The sequence below is a fragment of the Bos grunniens genome, chromosome 5 (genome assembly GCF_055505025.1).
Source record: "Bos grunniens cultivar Pamir isolate PY7600 chromosome 5, Bosgru_T2T1.0, whole genome shotgun sequence".
Lineage (NCBI taxonomy): Eukaryota > Metazoa > Chordata > Mammalia > Artiodactyla > Bovidae > Bos > Bos grunniens.
Window position 1 is genome coordinate 110,505,717 of NC_141169.1, and position 20,773 is coordinate 110,526,489.

The window sequence follows — 20,773 nt, forward strand, 5'->3', positions numbered from 1 at the left end:
CAGCACACGGGAGAGTGGGGAGGGACATGTAAAGGTCCTTTCTGGACCCAAGACCAGCCCCTCTGTGCCACAGGATGAGACAAAGTGTGATTTCTCCCAAGGAAGCAGCCCACACTCACACACTCACACTGGTCCCCACCCCTGCACACAAAGCATTCAGACCAGCGTCTGGGCAAGAGACGGCCAGCTGCTGAGCAAGAGATGGCCAGCAGGAAGCCGCCCGGGATGCCAGGCTGGGAGTGCCTACACTGCCAGGACCTACTTCCCTCTTGCCGAGGTGCCTGGAGGCTCTTTTCAGGGTCTCCTTTCAGGAGAGTGGCTGCCCTTTGACCTGCACGTACCTGGGCCCGAGGGTCCAGCCCTGCAGAAACCCGAGGCCAGGCCACGGGGCCACGACCCGCAGGGACCAGCAGCCCAGCCTCTCGAAGCTGCATCCCCCATGGCCAGGATGTACAGTGACCAGCAGTGACCAAGAGCAGCCATGGGGTCAGAGCAAAAGGAAGCCAAGGACAAGAGACAGCCGTGACGGCCACTGGAGGTGGGCACCTCTAGGAGCTGGGCCTGCAGCTCCTGACCCGGGGGCCCTGGTGTTTTAAACACTTCATTCAGCCGTGAGTTGTTTTCACCACCTCTTCCATGCACTCAGCTTATTAGAACAAGGTGATGACATACACCCACTCCACAGAGTGCTAGAAAAATCCATCTGGAGTGGGTGAGGTGGGGACGGCTGTGGGAGCTGGGAGCCCCACACCGCTCCTTCTGAGCAGCCACAGAGCTGGTGGGGCCTGAACACTGTCCTGTGATGATGGCATTGCTGGGAAAACCCTGGCGAGGCCTCTCAGTTACTCCCGCTGACTGCGACGTCCATGTGCTCACAGTGCAGCTGGGCACTCACCCAACACGAGGGGAGGGCCTCCCAAGGCAAGCAACCCTCCCACCCCTCGCTGCCTGTGGGACAGCGAGCTGGCCGCTGCAGGGCTCCTTTCAGAGAGGATCTGACGGGGACAGAACCTAGGCCTGCCCCACAGAGGGCGCCCCCCGCCCCCAAGCCCACATGTGTGCTCGAATCCGTCTGTGAGCGGCCGGGCATCAAGAGGTTAAGTTCACATGTTTGCTGGAAGCAAGCGTGACGCGGACCCTAGCCAGCCGGGGTTCTGGGCACAGTGCACTAGAGCTGCCCATCCCAGTCCTGGCCCCACAGCCCCCAGGCTTCTCCTACTCAGACACACGCCTGTGCCCTAGACGCGGGATGGGCAGTCATCTACAGTCCTCAGTGGTACCCTGAAAGGAAGGAGTATCACATGTATCAAAACACAGCGAGAGCTTCAATGTGGCCGCAGCAGCGCTGAAAGAGAGACATTCTGAGGGAGGAACTGAGGGTTAGTCCAGGGCAGGATGGAGCGGGATAGAAGCAGCCACACGCGGAAGCAGGCGTCGCCGACACACTTGGCTCTGGTCTAATCCGCTGCTGCTGGGACGTCCCGACACTTCAGACTTGTCCAACCATCCTGGGGACAAAACTAACTGGGGGGGGACCAGCAGCCCTCCCTACGGCTTCGTGCCTCCTGACACATGAGCTGAGGACACCGGGCGGCTGGTGAGAGAGGCTGGTGGGGCAGGCTAGGGCTCCTGTCCTGCCCACCCAACAGCGGTGCCCTGGTCCTTCTGCACTTCACAGCTGAGGCCAGGACCTTCAGACGATGGAGTGCCATGACCTTCCTGGATAACAGAGCCCCTGGCTGAGAAACGCCCCCAGAGCAGTTCACTGAGGACAAGTGAAGCCTTGCGGCTCCCTTGTGGCCCAAGTGCTCAGAGAGCCCCGCACCTCAGCCTGCAGACCCGGCCTGTCCCGCGCCTCCAGCTGAATCCCCCCACCAGTACTGACTGCCTCCTGCCACGATGCTCCTGTTCGTGGTTCCTCCAGCCTCCGCCCAGCCCTCACTTTCACAGACGTGAAACCTGAGTGCTACACACGGTCCTTCGGCTTCAGCCTTCGCCGATCTCTACTAACACTGGTGTCTGTCTTCCCTGCCGCCTGCATTCCTGCTCTCTCCCCTTGGGTCTTCCCAGGAGGGCGCGGGGTGTGTGTCTGGTCCATGCAAGGGCGGGCGGCCTGAGTGAGGCATGCATGTGCCCCCACCCTCTGCCGCGCATGCACCAGCGGCAGGACTGGAGTCCCGTGTTAAGGTACCAGCAGGGCTGCCGAGAGAGGGTTACGGTGAGTGGGCAGAGAACAAACATCACCAGACTACCTCCGGAGACCGACTCCAGCCAGGCCTGTACTGCTGCGCGGCGGACGGAGGGGAGGCCGGGCACTGAATTTGAAACAGACAACAAATACACAGTTACACGGGAGTAAGTGTTCCTGGTGAGGACAGTGAGCTCCTCCTGGAGTCTACAATGAAGGAGAGACAGACGACGCTAACAGCTCAAGGCCCGCGGTGCCCCGTGTGCTGGGCGAGGAGAGAACAGGGGTTGGGGGTTGGGGGATGACGCAGCTTGAGTCCAAGTGGCATCCCCAGGCAGCAGGCTCTCTCTCGGCTCTCAAAGAGCTCCTGGGTGTTTACGTGGCTGCAAAAATGGTTAAAGACATTGGTCCCTGTGGGCACTGAACGCAAAGACGGAAACAAAAGGGCAAGAGACAGAGGGGAAGACACGAGGTGGGCACGTCGAGGCTGGGGCATGGAGAAGGGTGCCCCCAGCGCTCCCTAGGTTTCCCTTTTGTTCCTTAGAAGAAGCCAGAACAAGGGTCATCGTCATCCTCTTGTGGGGTGCAGAGTGCCTCCCCTAAAACCCAGAGCTGGAAATGACGCTGCTTCAGAGGCCTCCCTGACACAAATGTCTTCTTAAGACTTCATTTTATTCCGAGATATGGTCCCTTGACCCCATTCTGTCCACGCACACTCACACCCAGACACACAGCATGAAGAAGAGCGAGGACGTTCCCGCAAGTGGACAAAGAGGAGCCCTACCTAGTGACACAGGGCAAAGGCAGCAGATTCTCAGTTCTTCCAAGGTCAAGTTCACCCCACTGTTTCCAGTCAGAGGAGAACCCCCTCTCCCCCCACTGACGAGAGCCCAGGAAGCAGACACGCCTCGCTGGCTCTTACTTGCGTGGAGCCGGGCAGCCCTGCCCTACAGGAGAGTGCTCTGCAGCCCGAGGGGAAGCGGGTGGAGGTGCCCGGGGCCCTGCACCCCGAGCAGTTACCTCCGGGAAGAGGGGACTTGGGCGCCAGTGCCGCTCGCTCCTCCTGGCTCTCACGGATATGCGTCCAGTGCACGTCGGCCTGGATCTCCAGGGGGTCGGCCGGGTTCAGCAGCTGCTGCAGCCTCCTTGGGCTCCCGACTAGGGGACCAGGTTCCAGGGGAGGAGAAGGCGAGGGAGGGAGAGAGGACAGGAGGGAGGAAGGAAGGAAGGAAGCCAGGGGAATGTCAACAGTCCAGGGATGGAGGGAACAGACACCACAGGACAGGAAACAGAGGAAAAGTCACCATATTTGCCAGGATCAGTGTGAAGCAGAGGCAGGCAAAATCAGAACCAGTGAGCGTGCACACACACACACACACACACACCTCCTACCTGTCAGTGTCACCCGCCCCTGGTTTAGTGAGATCCCGCCCCTTGTAGCCTCAGTGCACACACACACACACACATACCCGACTTCTCGTTCAGTGTGACTCTGTCCCTTGGAGCCACAGTGCACGCACATGCACACGCGCGCACACACACACACACCCCTGACTCTTACTCGTTCACTGAGACCCCACCCCTTGGAGCCTAACTGTCGTCCATGAAGAGTGTTACTCCCTGTCCAGTGCAGAGCCCCTTCCTCTCTGCCGCTCTTACCACCTCAACTGCCTCTAAGGGACCCAAGCGCAGGTCACGACTGGCCTTTGCAAGGCCAGCCTCTCACACATGTGGCTCCAAGGCCACCAAGCCCGTGCCCACTGCCACTTGCCGCGTGGACACAGATGTGGACGGCCGGGCCGTCCTGCAGGGACCAGCGGCTCACACAGGCGCAACATGACTCCGCGGGGCTCTCAGTCGCCTTCTGCCCCTTCTACGCTGGGCTGCGGTAGGGGTGGGCTCAGAGGGGCTGCAGCCAGGGAGAAGGCAGGCGGGGCTCGTCCCGCAGACCACCACAGCTCAGGGGCTCACAGGAGCAAGAGTCCAATCCCTCTGTGCCTTTTCTGCAGTCAAAGCCCTTTCCCTTGATTCTCCTCTAGGGGCCCACTGGTCCCCCCTGGACACCAGACCCAGCTCTTCAGCCAGGTGAGAACCCTGCTGCTGGCGTCCAAGGAACACGCGTGCATGCCCACCCTGCGGGCTCTGCATTGTCAGTACTAGGACCACACCATACGCTGGGGTCAAAACAGGGGACAGCCAGCAACGTTGGGGAGAGGGACCACAAGAGGGAGGGTGGCTTTTCAGCAGCATCTGATCTGAAGGCCTCTCCGCAGTCTACCAGGGCAATCTGGCTTCACCACAAGAACCACAACCTCCTAACTTTCAAGCAACAGGAAGAGTGCTTGGGGCAGAGGCCACCGACAAGGCCACCAGATGTGGGCAGGGGCGCTGGGCCGGGCTGGCATGGTCTCTCCTGGGAGCTGCTGGCTGCTAAGGGCTTTCTCAGGGGTTGAGGGTCCCTGGCGGAGCTGGATGGGCTGCATCTCCAGACCAGGACAAGTCCAAGAGGAGATGCAGGCCCCTCCTCCAGCTTCCAGGCAAGCAGAGAAAGACAGTAAGGCTTCTCCCTGGAGCTGCCCGGGTCCCACCAAGCCGGGGGGCCTGGAGACACACTGCCTGGGCATGGGGAGGGGTTCTGGCACTCTGTGATGTGAGGTGAGTGGCTCACATCAAAGCAGGAGCAGAGTCTTAACTGGATGGAGGACAGGCAGCAGGCGTACAAGGGGCAAGAGGGGTCAGTAGGGCGGGCCTGGGGCGGCTGCCTCTCCTACCACTGCACTCTAGGAAAGCCCCCTTCTCACGTGGGACCTGCTCCTGGGGGCAGGGCGGAGGCAGCAGGGGTACCTTCACCTGCACTCAGGTCCTCATCCCCCTGTAGGAGCTGGCCTTGCAAGCATTCTTTGTCCCAGGGCCAGTACTCTCCTTCTGCGGGAGCACCATGGGGGCAGACAGGAGGAGGACAGAGAGAAGCGTCACCCCCGGTTCCTCCAGCTAAAGCCCAGCCCTACTTCCACATCCAGGAAGTCAGGTCTCAGGAGGGAAGAGGGGACACACCCTGACCCTCAGCTGTGTCTGGGCTACAAGCCACCAAGGGACCTTCCAGGGAGGCTGTGCCCTCGCAGTCCCGTTGGATTGACCCCAGGCCATCAGCTCTGCAGGCAGGCCGGCAGCTGAAGGAACCCCGGACGCTGCTTCCCCCAACTTCTCACATGACGGGTGTTCAGGCCCCAAAGGACACCCTGGAGCCCCACCCTGGCCTCCGGGTGGGAGGGAGGGAGGCCTGCAGGAGGACCTGGGCCCAAGGGGTGCCCACATGCCCACGGAAGCCCTGCCTCATCTATCATGGGTCGCCGGCTAGGGGACACACAGCGCTCCAAGGACCCCCAGTAACTCGCACTGTGCCTGGCCAGCGCCCGGCCCTCACTGAGTTGCAGTCCCCGGGCTGGGACTGGCCGCCGAGCACAGGGACCTCCGCGCGGGGCAGAGGTCCCAAAGCCATAGAGGGCCAGCCCTGGGGGCCAGGCTCCAGGCCAAGGAGTCACACCCTCGTGCCTTGTCCACATGCCTGGAGAGAGAGCACAACCCTAACAGACACGAGTCCCCAGGGGCTCTGGTCTCTGCCTGCCTGGCCCCTGCTCACCACTCCAGACCCAGGGCAAGCCGGCATGGGGGAACGGTCCTCTGAGCTCCTTGTCACCACTCGGGCTCACACACACAGCCGACGGGACGGGACCAATACCTCGAGTGCCCCACGAGGCATCTCAGAGCCAGCCCGACCGACCCGCCAGGACACGACTCCCAGAACGTCCCCACACTCCATGAGTGAGCCTGCCTGGGGGCCCTCTCCTCGATGCTCTGAAGCCCCCGACACCCAGGACCAGGGAACCCCAGAAAGCTAAGTTCCCTCGGCTGGAAGAGGAAAGGAAGACCAGTGACTTGAGCTTCAGGATGCTCTTGCCCACCTCCATGTCCAGCTTTACCTGACGGCCCGTCATGGGTCCCCCAAGGCCTGTGAGAGAGGCATCCGTCATGGGTCCCCGGCCACAGAAACCCACCCCCACACTGTGGTCTGACGTCAGGGTCAGGAGGAGAGGGCATCCACTGACCTTCACTAGACTCGTCCTCGTCCTCCTCCTCGTCCTCCTCGTCTTCCTCCTCCTCCTCCTCCTCCTCGTCCTCCTCGTCTTCCTCCTCCTCCTCCCCGGCCCCGAAGCTCCTGGAGGCCTCCAGCTCCTCTTCACTCTTCCCTCTCAGGAGCGCATGGATCCTCACAGCCTCCTTCCAGGGTACGCCGCCCAGGTCCGAGGTGGGCAGCGGAGGCTCCTCTTCCTCCATCTCCGACTCCGAACTGCTGTGGGAACGACCAGAGAATCCAGTGAGGAGACGTCTGGAGGCCAGGGGCACAGGCAGAGGAGCCGGAAAGGCAGCCACCCACTGCAGGGCAGGATGGGACAGAGGATGCCTCAGGGGCCAGCGCACAGGGGACAGAAGGGGAAGCAGAGGGCAAGAAGGGCGCTCGGGCTGCCTGTGCAAGCCTCCCCGCCCTGCAAGAGACAGTCACTGCTCGAGGGCCCAGGCGCCCGCTCCCAGGGATAAGCATGCCCCACCTCGCTCCAAGGGCCGGGCCCGGGTGCCCGCTCCCAGGGATAAGCATGCCCCACCTCACTCCGAGGGCCCAGCCCAGCTGCCTGTGTCTGGGAGGGAGACCCTAAGCCCTCAGTGCCCCGCCTGACGGGGGAAGTCTGACTTCCTGCGGCCTCCAGTCAGGGTGGAGAGTCTAGAATGCAGTTTGGGGCAAAGGCTTTGAGTCACACAGCGTCAGCTGACCTGGAGCCTGGGCTCAACCACAACTACCCCCGAGAGGGAACGTGAACCCGGAGGCTCTGAGGGTATCGCCGCGTGTCAGCACCAGGAGAGTGGCTCTGCCTGAGCACAGCTGTGAGCACAGCCCCTCAGAGGGTTCTGTATCATCATCTTTATAGAAAATTACACCCCACCCAAGGGTGATGGGGGAAGGCTGTCACTTCCGCTGGGTCAGAAGCGAGGGTGGTCTCCTGGGCTGTGTTCCCCTAAGCCCTCACGGGGCAAATGGCTCTGCCACGACAGCCCTGTCCACGCTAGGAAGGGGGTGTGAACACTTGGTTGTCGGGTGAGCTGTGGAGTGGGAGATGTACTTGACTTCACCACGCCTGTGCTACTCGTGGGTCCTCCAGCCATCCACTAGCTTGTTTTACCCATTTACAGCCATTCTGTCATTCAGCAAATGCTTCTGAGCACCTACTGAAGTTTAGTTAGTAGATCAGGAAGAAAAAAGCAGGTCCTCACTGCTCAGCTCAATCAGGTGAATCCTCCTCCATTCATGCGTTCATTCATTCGTGCCACTAAAACTAACCAAGTGTCTTCTGCTCACAATGCCCTTCCTAGGGCACTAACACTAAACTGCCACAGAAAAGATCCTAAGTCTCGAGGGAGACAAGACACAAACACCAGGACTAGACAGGGTGGCGATAACTGAAGTGGGTGAGGGTCGGTGCGAGGCAGTTAACAACAGACAACTAAGACTGTGGACCACAGAACGCGTGCCCTCTGGAGTTTGATTAGCTTTCAGTGTTGACTGAGCTACGGTTTCTGCCTCATCACCGTGACTTCATTTGTTTACTTTCTTATTAACTAACAACACTGAGCAACCCCGTGCTTGTCATTTAACATCTTCCAAAACAGGAAATCAGGGTAAGAATGCCCCCTGTGCTCATCCCTAACCTCAGGTCAATTTATACAACTTCAGGTGGGAGAGCGGAGGCCAGGCTGCCCTTCCTTCGAGCCGAGCGCTCTGGGACCCCAGTCGTGGGCTGCAGTTCTCTGTAGGGGTCGGGGGGAGCTCAGGGCAGCACATCCCTGGGCCATGTCACGAGGGTGGCCAGCATGATGAGGTTCTACTCAAAGCTGCAGCAGCTCAAGGACCGTGAAGAAGAGCAAGGGACGCACACGGCATAAATAACTGGGCAGAAAGGTCAAGCCTCACCTTTCGCCACAAGCTACAGGCTCTCAGTCCCTTTCTGAGTGGTCTCGCCACGTGCTTCCAGAGACGAGAAGCAGGCAAGCCCATCCCCTGCCTCTGTGAAGGCCAGAGGGGAGACAGACAGTTCCTCCCAGGCCTCACGGTCCATGGGCCCTTGGAGCAGCCCTTCAAGTCTGGCCAGGCTCCTCACAGCACATCGGACAAGGAGACAGACAGGGAGGCCACACGACCTGCTTGTCAAGGGTCACAGCCAGCACGCAGACCCAGGGCTCCGCAGCGCCCCCCGCAGGCAGCGGTCCCCAGAGGCTGACCTGCTGGCCGCGTCTTCCTCCGTGCCCGTGTCCAGCACGCTGCTCAGGTTGTGCTCGGCCTGCGTCTCCTCGGGCACCTCCTCCAGCCCCTCCGCCTGCCGCACCGACAGCCGGTAGTTCTCCAGCTCAATCCTCTCTGGGGTGCCCCGCAGTCTCTTGGCGACGCTCGGCTCTTCCAGGCCATTCACGCTTGGGCCTGCACAACAAGCAAGAAGCAAAGTGCTAGGGTCAGCGATGGGGACGACAGAAGGAGCCTTCCCCTGGAAGGAGGGGCAGCCGTCCTGCGAAGCTGGGGAGCCGGACACCACACTGGTCACCAAGGCTGGGGCCCGCAGAGCCCAGAGGAGGCTGGTGTGCATGGGGACGTGCAGAAGAGCCCCCATCTTCCCTGCAGGAAAGCCTGGGGAGCAGTGGACACTGGCTGCGGGGAGAGGCCAGGCCAGACCTTAGGGAAAGCAGCCTGTTGAGGGGAGAGTCCTCCCACTGCCCCCACCCCTCGGTCCAGGATCCCGCTGAGGTTCGAGCGCTGCATCTGGCTGGTCTATGGGGGGTCCAGGGAAGCTGTGCTGCGGTGTGACCGCGCATTTGTCTGTCTCATGTTGAGATTCATGGTAAAGGCTCTTTGTTCTGTGGGGCCCCCCTGCATGGGCGACTGCACCCACACAGAACAGTCAGGCCCCCTCATTCCTGGTAATGCCAGCTAGACAGCTTGCTTGAGCTGGTGCTTGTCAGCTCTGTGTTGTAGAAGGACCTTTCCCCTTTGGAATTAATAAGCAGATTTGTGCAGTTATGTGTGGACACTCTGGACTGCCTGTTCCCAGCACCCCTGCGTCCATGGTCTGAAGATCACTAACGACCTTGCCTGGGTCGGCTGCTGCTCTGGGAGGCCCACGGCAGTGCTTTCTAGATTGTAGCATTCCTTTGTGAAGAACTCTGAGGACTGCGCTGGGCATGTGGACTCTGAAGGGCTCAGATGTCCGAAGTCGCCGCCACGCCCCCTCCACCCCACCCCCGTCCTCACATGCCCTGACACACCTTGTGACCCCATGCTCGGGCAAAAGAGGCCCCCGACCACTCTTGCCTGTGCCCACTGTGACAAGACGCTGCGTGTGGATGCAGTCACACAGACCCACCGAGACACTGGACCCTGCCAGCGACTGGCTGAAAGATCTTAGGAAAAACACACGACACAGGGAGTGCATTTCCTGATCCTCAATGAGGACAGCCCCGTGCCCAGGGTTACTGTGCATGTGAAGGGGATTATATTCACACACACATACACGCGCGTGCACGCGCACAGGGGCATTCCCCATGCCCGTGTACACTGCCCTCCTCTACTACATTCGCCATGCACACGGCAGCACTCTGCACGGGAGCTAGGGGATACGTCTTGAGGTCCAGCAACCTTTTCACTGCTGAGTTGTACGGGTCTCCTGTATCCATTTGCCCTGGACTGCAAATAGCAGTTACTGCACACAGAAAGCCAAGGGAGAGCACAGCAAAGGGACCCCGGGTGGAGGCAGGCAGGCCATGGGGCTCACACCCTGCCAGGGCAGGCGCCCAGCTTCTGCGACACCCCAGGCTCTACAGAATGACACTGGGTTTGGCTGGTGAAGGCACACTGCCAGTCTCGGGGGACAGGTGGTCTTCCAGAGAAGCTCAGAACTTGAGGAAAGATTGAAGGACAGGACTGATAACCGCTCCTCACAGACCAACTGTCTACCTGTCCGTCCGGGGTGACCGTATGCTTACGTGAGGCACAGAGAAAAGAATGTGTGGCTGCAAGGGGGAGACACTGAACTGCCAGGAGTCAGAGGCAACAGAGGGACCGAGCAGGGGAAACGCGACAGGGATGAATCAGAGTGGTCCCAGGAGACCCACCCGGTGGGAGGGGACAGCCTGCCCTATGCGCCCTGGCTGCAGGATCCCAGGGAACTTTTGCTTTCATGTTAGTTTTCTAGTTAAATTCCTTTTGCTGCTATTATTGCAGCATCTCCCATGGGTGCTTTTCAGGCACGTGGGAATCCTGGCACATGTCACTCTCTCTAAGGCACATACCCTGGTGTCCACTAAAAGACCGTCCCAGGGCTCCGTGTAGCTCTCTAGCTAACACGTCTTTCCTGTGCTGGAACACCTCACAGGTGAACCTTGGCCTGGCCCAACCACCTGCTGCATCAGCCTGTGGGAAGCTGCAGCTGTGATGAGCACACTGGGGCTGGCTGGTGCTCTTTAGTCCCTGACAGCCGAGCTCTAGCTGAAACTCTTGCCTCCCCACCTGGCCACCCACCTCCACACACCTGTGCACACGCGGGTGTCACAGGGGCCACCCACAAAACAGGAAAGCCCCTGTGATCTGTCCAAGGGAAGCAATCTCTCCAAGGGAAGCGATCTGTCCACCAAGCCACTCGTGCAGCTAATCACATACGCAGCAGGTAAAGAGAAGGATGGCCCCACAGGTCAGCCCGGCCCAGACCTCTCTCCTCCCCCTGCCTTGGGCACCCTCTGCAGGCCCCCAGGGCTCAAGTGCATCTTTATCACGCCAACTACCCCCTGAGAACACCTCAAATGGGGATGGGGACTTGGGAAGGGGAGCACCCTCTGATGTGGAGCACTTCCAGTCGTCTGTGCCCCTGGGCACATTTTTTAAGAAACTGCCCGTAATCCAGCCATCACAGGGACAAACCTGCCCACCCCCACCCCCACCTTCCACGAAAGGCCCTCTGCTCTGCAGCAGGCTCCTGTTGAAGACAACATCTCCCTCCCCCCAGGTAGCCCAAGATTTGTTTCTGGAAATGAGCCAAGTTCCAGCAGCAGACCCACCACCACCGTCGGAAACACAGGCTCTCGTCTGCCGACCAGCCTGGAGACTGGTCAGGGGCCCTGTGAGGCTGACGGGAGCGAGCACAAAGCCCTTCCCAGCGGCCAGCTGGGCACCATGAGGCACCGTCCAGTGCGGACTCCATTCTGCAGGGGCCGGGAGGCGGCACAGAAGGCCCTGGGGCACAGGCTGTGGGTGGAGCCAGACCACCCCCAGTCCCCGTGAGTGCAGCCCAAGCCCCATTCCTGAGAAGCTGTGACTCTGCTGTTCCTCTGACTCTCACGTGGGTGCTGAAATTCAGCTTCACTAAACTCCATCTGTGACTGCTTTCCTTTTGTTGCTATAGTGAAGAGCCTCTGGTGGTCACAGAGTCAGCAGGTGACCTCACAGCCTATCCATGCAGGCTGAGAAAAACGCAAGGCCAAATTTAGCCAAGCCCTGCAGGGACTTAACGTGCTATGCCGGCCAGCTCCCAGGCCCAGACAAGCAGGCCCTTCTCACTGTTCTGTTGCTCCAAACCTCTGCCGTCTGGGAACACAGCCCAGTGCGCCGTGCGGTCCTCACCCTGCAGGATGCATCGCCCAGTCAGCAGAAACAACCTGAACTCACGCTTACTCTGATGACCCCAGCATTTTCTGGAAGCCCTGCGAACAATCATGGCTGATTGTCCCCAAATCCTGTCAGATCAACCAGCTTCCATGTGTTCTAGCTTATTTGCTCCTGACAACAGCCTTGTGAGGTAAGGGGAGCAGGGAACCTTTTGTCCACGTTTTCTAACTTCATTAGATGGAAAAGCTGAACCTCAGACAGACCATCGACCAGAGATGGTAGGGTGACAGGCCGCAGGGCTGGAGCCCAAGTCAGTGTCTTCTCTGCACGTGTCCCCTAGCCCGGCTCTGTTCTTTGATGACCGTGTTCCAGGGTGCAGGGCGGTCCACTACTGGTCATGAAAGACCTCTGGACCTCTGTTCCAGAAGGTGTCCTCAACATCTGACAGTGTCTGCAGTGCCTGCTCGCACACGGGGTGGTGGGCTGACAGCCTGCCCGGGTGGAGACCCCGCATCACTGCCTTGGTTCTCACACGCCCTCCGCCTGGTCTCCCACAGGGAACGACCTTGTGGAAGCTGATTTCACGCATGCACCCTGTGCTCACTTCTGACTCTAGGCTACAACGGTGGTTGTCAACCAGATGACCTTCTCTTTTGGGGTCGTCTGGCAACATCACAACCTGGGAAGGGGTCCTGACATCCATGGATTCTACAAACAGCCGACAACACGCAGCACAGAAGTATCTACCCAAACATCAACAGCACCGAGCCCGGAGCGCTGCCTGGAAGTCACAAGGGACTGTCTCCAACCTCGTGCTCGAGGGGCCAGCCGCCGACCAGACGCTGGACCGCAGCCCGACAGGCAAGGTTGTTAGGACGGAGCGGTGAGCTCAGACATTCCCCTCTGCTGCTCAGGTGAGGCATCCTGACCCCAGAGGGCAGTGCGTGGAGCCCTCCCACCCCTGGGAAGGGCCACACCAGGTGCACAAGCCCACGCGCTGGGCACAGCACCCCACCCTTCCCAGTTCTCCGGTATGGCCCGGCTCACAGGAACTGTCCATCCCTACCGTCTACACAAGGGCTGCCCACAGACCCACCTGGCCCTCCAGCGTGGGGCCTGGGGAACAGAAGCCCACAGGTACATCAGGAGGTCCGCTCACTAGCCCAGGGAGAAAACCAGACTTGGAGACACGATGTGGAAAAACACTGCTTCATTTACTGTGTGCCCAGCTCTCTTCATTTTTCCATTTCCCAAAACATCCTCTGCGGGCTTGCAAGGCCCGTCGCAGCACGCCTGCCTGCAGCTGGGCCTAATATGCTCGGGCCTCTGAGTGCTCGTGTGCCAACCCGAGCTGACGCGACACGGCAAAGCCCAGATGGCAATGATGCACGCTCCCTGCTCAGCCAGGTTTCAGGGTCATTTGATGTGAGTGGAGTCCGGAGGGGCCCAAACTCAAGACAGGTAAGGAGGTCAGTGTTTCCTGTCCTGATGATTCTGCTCCAACTGTCAGTACAGAATCAGGCAGACCCCGTCTCTCCCTCTCCTTCAGCCAACCCCACCCAGGGCCAGGCCGGGCCACTGCTGAGAACTGTAAAGCAGTATATCAGCTCCACCACCCTTGAGAAGAAACCGGGGCTCAGGGAGCAGCATTGATCATCCCCCTGAATACAAGCCCGTCTCTTTGGGACTGACAGGCAGGAGAGTCTCCACGGAGGGCCACGGGGAGAGGCTGTCCGGGTCTATTCTCACTGACACGACTTCAGGCTTGGTTTCATTAGAATTCATCAAAGAGAGCTGATACGGAGAAAACAGAAGCTGGCTCAATGCCACTGCTTTCCTGCCTAGTCTCTTCTGGCCACCCCCTGCACACGCCCGGGATGAATACCCTTGGCTCTCGAATCCACTCTCTTTGCAAAGGCACATCCCCAGCCAGGGGGTGGGGGTCACTGCTAAAAAGCTAAACATGTATTTCCTGGGAATAACCAAACACACGCTCACGGATGACAGAGGGCGCTCAGGAATGTCTTTTAACGAGTCATCTCTGCGGAGCCGACACGCAGCTCTTCCTTCTCCCCAGCAGACGAGCTGAGGCTGGAGGCCAGGCAGTGCCGAGGTGGCACTGTGTCCTGGGTGCAGACTCCACCGGCTCTGCCCGGGTTGGTTACGTGGCCTCGATCCAGTCTGCAAAATGCTGCCTTCCTCACAGCAACAGGGGAGTGCTGCGTCTGGACAGCGCCTGGCACATGGAAGTGCTGCATGCCTGCTGCATCAACATTACAAGTCCTCCTGAACTGTGCTCTGAGTTTCTGTGACACCAGCTCCAACAGCAGGTTGACCGGTACAGTCACTGGGGAAGCCTGACGCGCCAAGCTTCACTCTGTTTTTATCTGACGGGGACTCCAGGGCAGACGTGGGCCATCCTGGCTGTAAACATCACAGCCCTTGGCATGGTGTCTGCAGCCGCAGGGAGCACAGCCATCAGCTCGTGGCAGCCACCGAGCCCTGCAGCTCCAGGGCTCCAGCCTACGCTGGGGCCAGCTGCCCACACCTGCACCCGCTCCCCCTGGGGCTGGGCCTCCAGCAGTACTGAGGTCCCCAAGAAAGCTCTGCCTCACTGAAGACAGGCAGGGAGCTGGTGCAGAGTGACCCATGGGAGACCGAACCAAGGGTAAAACCTTCTCTTTTAAAGGAAGAATCTACTGACCCAGAGAAGTCTGTTGATGGCAAATGCTGGGAGGGAAATTTCACAACGGGTCTCTCCTACCTGGAGATTCTTCTAGATCCTGACTCGGTTCTAGAAAACAGGGACACAAGAGTAAACAGGCTGCTGTAGCCGTGCTGGGACCACCTCAGCCGTACTGCTCCCCTTCGGGGTCTCAGGCTCTTTGCCCTCAGGTCCCCCGACTCACACTTACAGGAGAAGCCACCTAATCCCAGGAGGGTCGCCCTCTCGGGAACTCACCTCCAAGGATGTGCGGGTTCACCACCGTGGAAGAACACGAGAGCTGAATGACACACGCTTATTTGGGCCTCTGCATGGAAACAGCCCCGATGCTGTCACGTGTCTGAGGCCCAGGTCCTCCCGGCGCTCCGGGCCTCGCCTGGCAGCCTGGGTCTACAGGGCCCCTGGTGGGGCCAAGTTTTCTCAGGGAGTTGGCTGTGATGGAGGCCCAGGCACACCGGGACCGCAGGTGCAGGAACTCAAGAGAAGCAGGTCCCTGAGCGGAGGGCCTGAGCTCTTCTGGAGACCGGGGCCCCTTAACACAAAACAACTACCAAAGAGCCAGAGTTCCAGGCCAGGACAGTGTGAAACAGCAGTGGCAAGGTGGAAATAACCCTGACACCTTACACAAGCACAGAAGAGCAACGCAAGGCACACACCAGGGACAGGCTCATGCGGTCAACGTACAGTCCACAGTGAGCTGGCGAGGACAGAGAGAGAGGTGGACACGCGAGAGGTAACAGAGATCCTGCTCATCACCTGCACAGCCCAGCAGCCCCGGAAGGCATCCCCAAACTGCCCTCTGCACCAACAACAGGTGTCTGTGAGTGATGGGGGCACTCTGACCTCACCTGTGGACATCATCAAGGGCGAGATCAAGTTTGTTCGGCTTGCGTTAGGGGGTGGGTGGGTGGGAGAGGGGGAGACTTGCCCTCTCAATCACTGTCTTTTTTGGAGCAAAGCCTTGCCCGCACCCTTACCCCAGAGGACCTGTGGAGCAGGAGGCACGGCCGAGTGCCACGCCTTCGGGGTTGGAGCAAAGCCTTGCCCCCAGGGGACCTGTGGAGCAGGAGGCACGACCCAGTGCCATGCCTTCATCCCTGCAGGTCCTTGGGATGGTCTCCAGGCCCGCACTCACTGGGTGCAGGGCTGGACCTTGAGGTGCAAGGTGAGCCCTGGTTCGGGAGTCTCGGGGAAGTTGCAGAGCTCTACGAAAGGGCCTAGGGTCTAGGCACGAGTTTTCCCAAAGCCCTGTGCAAGTCACTACACCCCAGAAAGGCTGTGTGTGGGCTTGTCTCCAGTGTGTCCCTCAAGGGCAGGATGAAACCCAGGGTCTATCCCGTGTCCCCCCGTCTGCACACAAGAGCCCTCCCGGAGAATGGACCAGTCAGGGGAGGCTGGGTTTCAAGAAGTTTCGGGAAGAAACTGAGACCCAAAGGGAATTCTCCAGGGTCTTCACCCACTCTTTCTCTCCCAGTATTTTGCAGAGGCCAGGACAGACCCGACTGACTGATTTCTGAGAAAGAGCAAGAAGAATTCTGGACCCAGCAAGGTGCTGCAGCCGTGCAGGCACCCAAGGGTGGAGGGGAGAGGCCCTTCGTACCAGACCCCGTCTCCTAGAGCACAGCTGTGCAGACGGGGTGCTCAGTGCCCCTCGCCCCACTGCGGTGCCCTCTCGGGGCCCGATTCAGCACCCACACTGGCTGAGCCCGGCTCCACGGGCTGCACCGCCAAGGTCACAGCAAATGTGACAGGGTCTTGGAGGCTCAGCCCTCCAGGCTCCAGCGGTCAGGCAGAACCGGTCCCCCGGCTCAGGGTCCACGTCACAGAAAGAAACAGAGTCGGGAGGACAGACCTGGACCACCCCTGTCGCCTGAGAGCCTCCAGCAGAGGAGAGGTGCCTACGTGCTCCTGGGCCTGGCACCGGCTCGTCAGGAGGACAGCGGCCTGGGGCCCCAGCAGACGCTGGCTCAGGGGGAGTTTCTGTTCCTCACCTGCCTGCCCCCCAGGGCCTTCATGCAGGCTGACTGGATGGGGGGCACAGGTGGCATCTTCCTCCATGAAGCAAGCAAACGTCTTCCACCACGCTCCCCCACCCCCAGAACAGGGGCCTTTCCATTGACAGGGACCTTTTACTTCAGGTATAAACGCCCTTTTAATACACCTACACTCTCCCCCGACCTGGCCCCGGAGCGAGCGTCCTGAGGCACAGCGTTGTCAAGCCTACTCCTGAGACCTGCCTGAGTGGGCCCTTCCCACCCTCCAATCAGGAGAAAGGGGAGGAAAAGAAATACTCAGAAACCTGAAGATTGTTTGGAATTTATTCTCTTAAATAAGAACGGTAACATTTGTTAAAAAAAAAAATTAGAAGCACAACACCTTAGTTTCACAGAAAACAAAGTTTCACGGAAAAAACAAAGTTACACAATTAAATAAAAACAGCTCACAAAGAAACACACCAAAACTCACAACAGCACAGATTAAAGGCAAGCATGAAGCTTCACAGAAGGCAGGCCGGAGGTAGAAATGCGGGCATCCCTGACACAGCTCTGGCCTCCGTACCATGCCTGGAGACCCACTGCTGCTTAACGGCTCAGGAAAAGTGGGGTGTGGAACCCCTTAACTCACTGGTCAGGCCTTCAAGGCCACGCTGAGGCCACTGTCAGGAGAGACTACGGGATTCCACTGTCTACAGACACACTAAACACCAAGAGACAGCAGGAAGCTGCAGTAACAGGCCCAGGGAGTCAGACATGCCTTGGAAGCGAAGCGGTCCTCAGGGCCCCTGAAAGAGAGCCCTGTGCCCCTGGTCTCTGGTGCTGGAAGTATGCTCTGCTTGCTTTCTGAGACACTCACCCTGCAGTCTCCACCTCCACCAGGAGCCTGGCTTCTCTGCTCCCTCCAAACCCCGACCGGAACACTAAGATAGGCTAGGTCCCCAGGTAAACCAGAACTAAGGAAAGAGAAGCTTTAGAAACAGCTCCACTAGGATTGTGATTATTACTCAGGGCACAATATGTAAACGTGTACTTATACACACGAAGCTAGAGCAGTATAAGCACGTATGTGTATATATGTAAACGTGCATACATCACATTTGCTACGACTCTCGGGACTGGGCAGGGAAGCTGGATGCAGAAGTCTCTGCCTCACTAACAGGTTTTCCAGAAATGGAAGCAGACTTGGGAAGCAGTGGGAGATCTGGTAATAACCCCCTCCTGATGGCAGGAACCCAGGATGGGTCAGAGGCGTCCTGCCGTGCAACCGTCCCGGCTGGTGCAGTAACACCTGGTCTCCCAGTGCTCACTCGGCAGGCCCACCATGGAACCCGAGTGCCACGCGGGCCTGTCTAGGGATGGGGGCAGGCAGCGCCCAGCCAGACAGCCTTGTGTGTTAAGATCATCCTTCCGTAACATGACAGACAACGAAGCCTTCCTCCCGTCCCATGTCTGTCGCAGGGACTGGAAGGACAGCGTTTCTGATCCCCATGACCCCCACCTGTACACTTCAGTTCTGGTTCCCCACCATACGAGGTGTAAAGGGGAGTCCTCTGGATGAAGAAAGGGCCTCAAAACCCGCAACTGAGGGTCTTGTATTCAAGGGGAAAACGTACCATCTGGGGTTTTCTTTCTTTCTCTACCTGTTCTCCAAATGTTTCCTATGGGCAGGTGCTCTGAGGTCAGGGTAAGGAAACCTGTGCCAGGCCCACGAACCTGCAGCAGCCAGTTTAAGAAGCTTGAGACAAACTAGTTACAGACTGAGAATAGAAAAGAGGGTTTCTACATCAAAAGCACATCACATACGAAGATGCTAAAGCAGGTAGCAGCCGCAGGCCAGGCTGCCAGAGACAGAGGACGGTGGACTAGGTTCTAACTCACGGGCTGTGTTTGTATTTTTGGCAACAGCAGTAATTGTGGTGGAAGAGGCGAACACAAGGGAAAGGAGGGAAATGCCCCAGACTAAAGGGGGCAGATGCACAACAGCCGACCAGTCACGGCTCCCCTGGCCCCACCTCCCGGGGAATGGGGACCCGGGTGTGAGCCATGCTCCACGCACTACTCACTCCTGCTCAGAGTGCAGCCCAGGGCACGTGCCAGGACCTGGCCTGACAACTGCCGTCCACAGCACACATTCTGAAGCCCTCCAACACCTGAATTTTTCTGAATCTTTTCAAATCAAGGTTCCAGTTAACCAAAACTTTAGTTTGGGATTTTTTCTATTAAAGGAGCAGAAGAAATCAATGTCATGCCATGTGTAACGGGGACCCATGTACTGCTCCTCTCCTGTGGAGGGGAAGTGCTGGTGTCTTGGGGCGTGTCCACACTCAGAGCTGTCTTTCTGAAAGCCCAGGTCTCCAAAGACAGCTACCCACTGGACCCCAGTGCTCTGGGCATTGGCTCACTGCTGCCCACAGGGTACCGCCAACCAAGGCTCACATCCTGAACCCGCGTGCTGGGAGAGGTGCATCTCCCTCAAAATCAAGAGGGCCCACAAGCCTTTGATTTAGTCACACGCCCAGCTCTCATCTTCTATCCCTGCTTCAAAGAAGGTTCCTCTTCTCTACGGAACCCTTTTCTCTCCACAGCTCCTAAAATCCTAAAGCCCACCACGCTTCCAAAGCAGACAGTCGGACAGCAAACTGAACCAGATCAAGTGCGTGACCAGGAACGGCCTGACCTCTGCTGGCTTCACTCCTCTGCAGATGTTCGCGAGAAGCTGAGCGCCCTGGCTATGTGCTGAGCCCCAGGTGGTGCTCACCTGCTCAAAGGCACACGTCCCCGTCTCTGCCAGCCCCTCCCCGACTCGGGCCCTCAGCACCTTATGAGAAAGATGGATTATAAGGGGTTTAAGGGGTAGCAAGTCCTTCGTGGCTTAAACATGGCTTAAAATGTTGGTCCAACCTGCAGGGCACCTGCAGACTTGCCCAGATCAGAGAGAGCCACACGCAGCAGCAGAGCTGAGCTCGCCTACGTCCCACCCCCGGGGCTCAGGCAGTTCTGAAGCGCGGTCAGAGGAGCAGCACTCCCATCTGAGGACCGAGAGAACCACCCTGTTCCTCCTCCCTTTGGGAATCCTACGCCCAGCTCCTCTCCATCTAGCCAATAACCTGTCCTTTCCACAGGGTGATTTCTGTGGACGGGAGGACACCTGTGACAGGTGAGAGCAGGGCCCTGATGACTTCCTCTCCTGCCGGCTGCAATGAGCTGGCCTGTGACCAGGCGGGGCTGCACAGGTCCCCAGGACCACCCGCATCTGTGGGACTGTGGACACACCACACAGGCTGCTTTGGCAGAGAGTAGGGAGAAGTGGCTTTAAGGAAAAAAACACTATTTTTCACAACAAAGCTGGTTCCGTGAGCCCTTCTCTTCCTGCATCCCAAGATCAGAATAAAAGTGTTTTCAGAAGTGGGGGTGGTGGCACTCGCCTCCTGATGCAGGAAGATGTTAAAGTGGAACCAGCCAGGGCCTGTCCTTCAGCGGTCACAGATGTGGGGAGAGCAGCAGCAGCTGCCCCAGACACCAGGGCAGCGAAGGGGACAGAAGAGATCCAGTGCAGGTGGGCCTGTGTGCAAACCCTGGGACCTTCTCACAGTTCCACGCTGGGCCTGAGGAGCCCACCACGAGGGACTACGGGAAGGCCCTGCCGCCCTGGCTCGTCATGTGGGTCAGTGCTAAAAGTAGCCAGTTCTGAACTCCTCTTCTCTGGACAGGCCTGGGCTTGGCCCCCAGGTGTCTGATGGATGTGGGCAGGTCCCAGGGCCCGGCAATAAAACTCTGAGACTTGGAACAGACGGCACGAAGTGTGGGCGATGCCGCTGACCTGATGGTGCCCTACTGACTCACAGTGGGCCAGTGAAACTCCCCTCGGATCTGCACCAGCACCTCCGACAGCCCATAGAGGAAGGGGACTCCGAATGCAAGCAGCTGGCACATGAAAAAGGAGTCCGGAGGGTTCTGGGCCGCCTGATGCCCAATCGATGAAATGCTGCACTGGAGGTGCTGGCTCATCCCCTTGGCCTTGTCGCAGAGGCCGAGCGAGTGACGCACCACCCAGCCAAACAAGGAAGTGAGGCTACCTGGGCTTCTCTCGGCAGGGCTGGCACTGGTGCTGGGCCGTCCACTGGCGTCTGCGGCGGGGCTGTCCTGCAGGGGTCCCCGGGCCTCCT

At 59.0% G+C, this 20,773-nt stretch overlaps 1 protein-coding gene across 18 annotated transcripts in view; it reads right to left on the reverse strand.

The window, feature by feature from the left end:
* Positions 1–20,773, reverse strand: part of MICAL3 (microtubule associated monooxygenase, calponin and LIM domain containing 3) — a 156,363-nt gene that overhangs the window by 22,631 nt on the left and 112,959 nt on the right. For 12 of the 18 annotated variants that reach the window (XM_086402650.1, XM_086402651.1, XM_086402666.1 and 9 more), the window contains 5 exons: positions 20,684–20,771; positions 8,519–8,714; positions 6,295–6,539; positions 3,209–3,346; positions 2,253–2,315 (listed from right to left, as the gene is read on the reverse strand). In XM_086402650.1, the coding sequence (XP_086258776.1) occupies positions 2,253–2,315; positions 3,209–3,346; positions 6,295–6,539; positions 8,519–8,714; positions 20,684–20,771 (730 nt within the window). Of the gene's footprint in view, positions 1–2,252; positions 2,316–3,208; positions 3,347–3,726; positions 3,745–5,032; positions 5,114–6,294; positions 6,540–8,518; positions 8,715–20,683; positions 20,772–20,773 lie in introns of all 18 variants that reach the window. The other 6 variants (XM_086402667.1, XM_086402658.1, XM_086402668.1 and 3 more) reach the window with 5 other exon arrangements.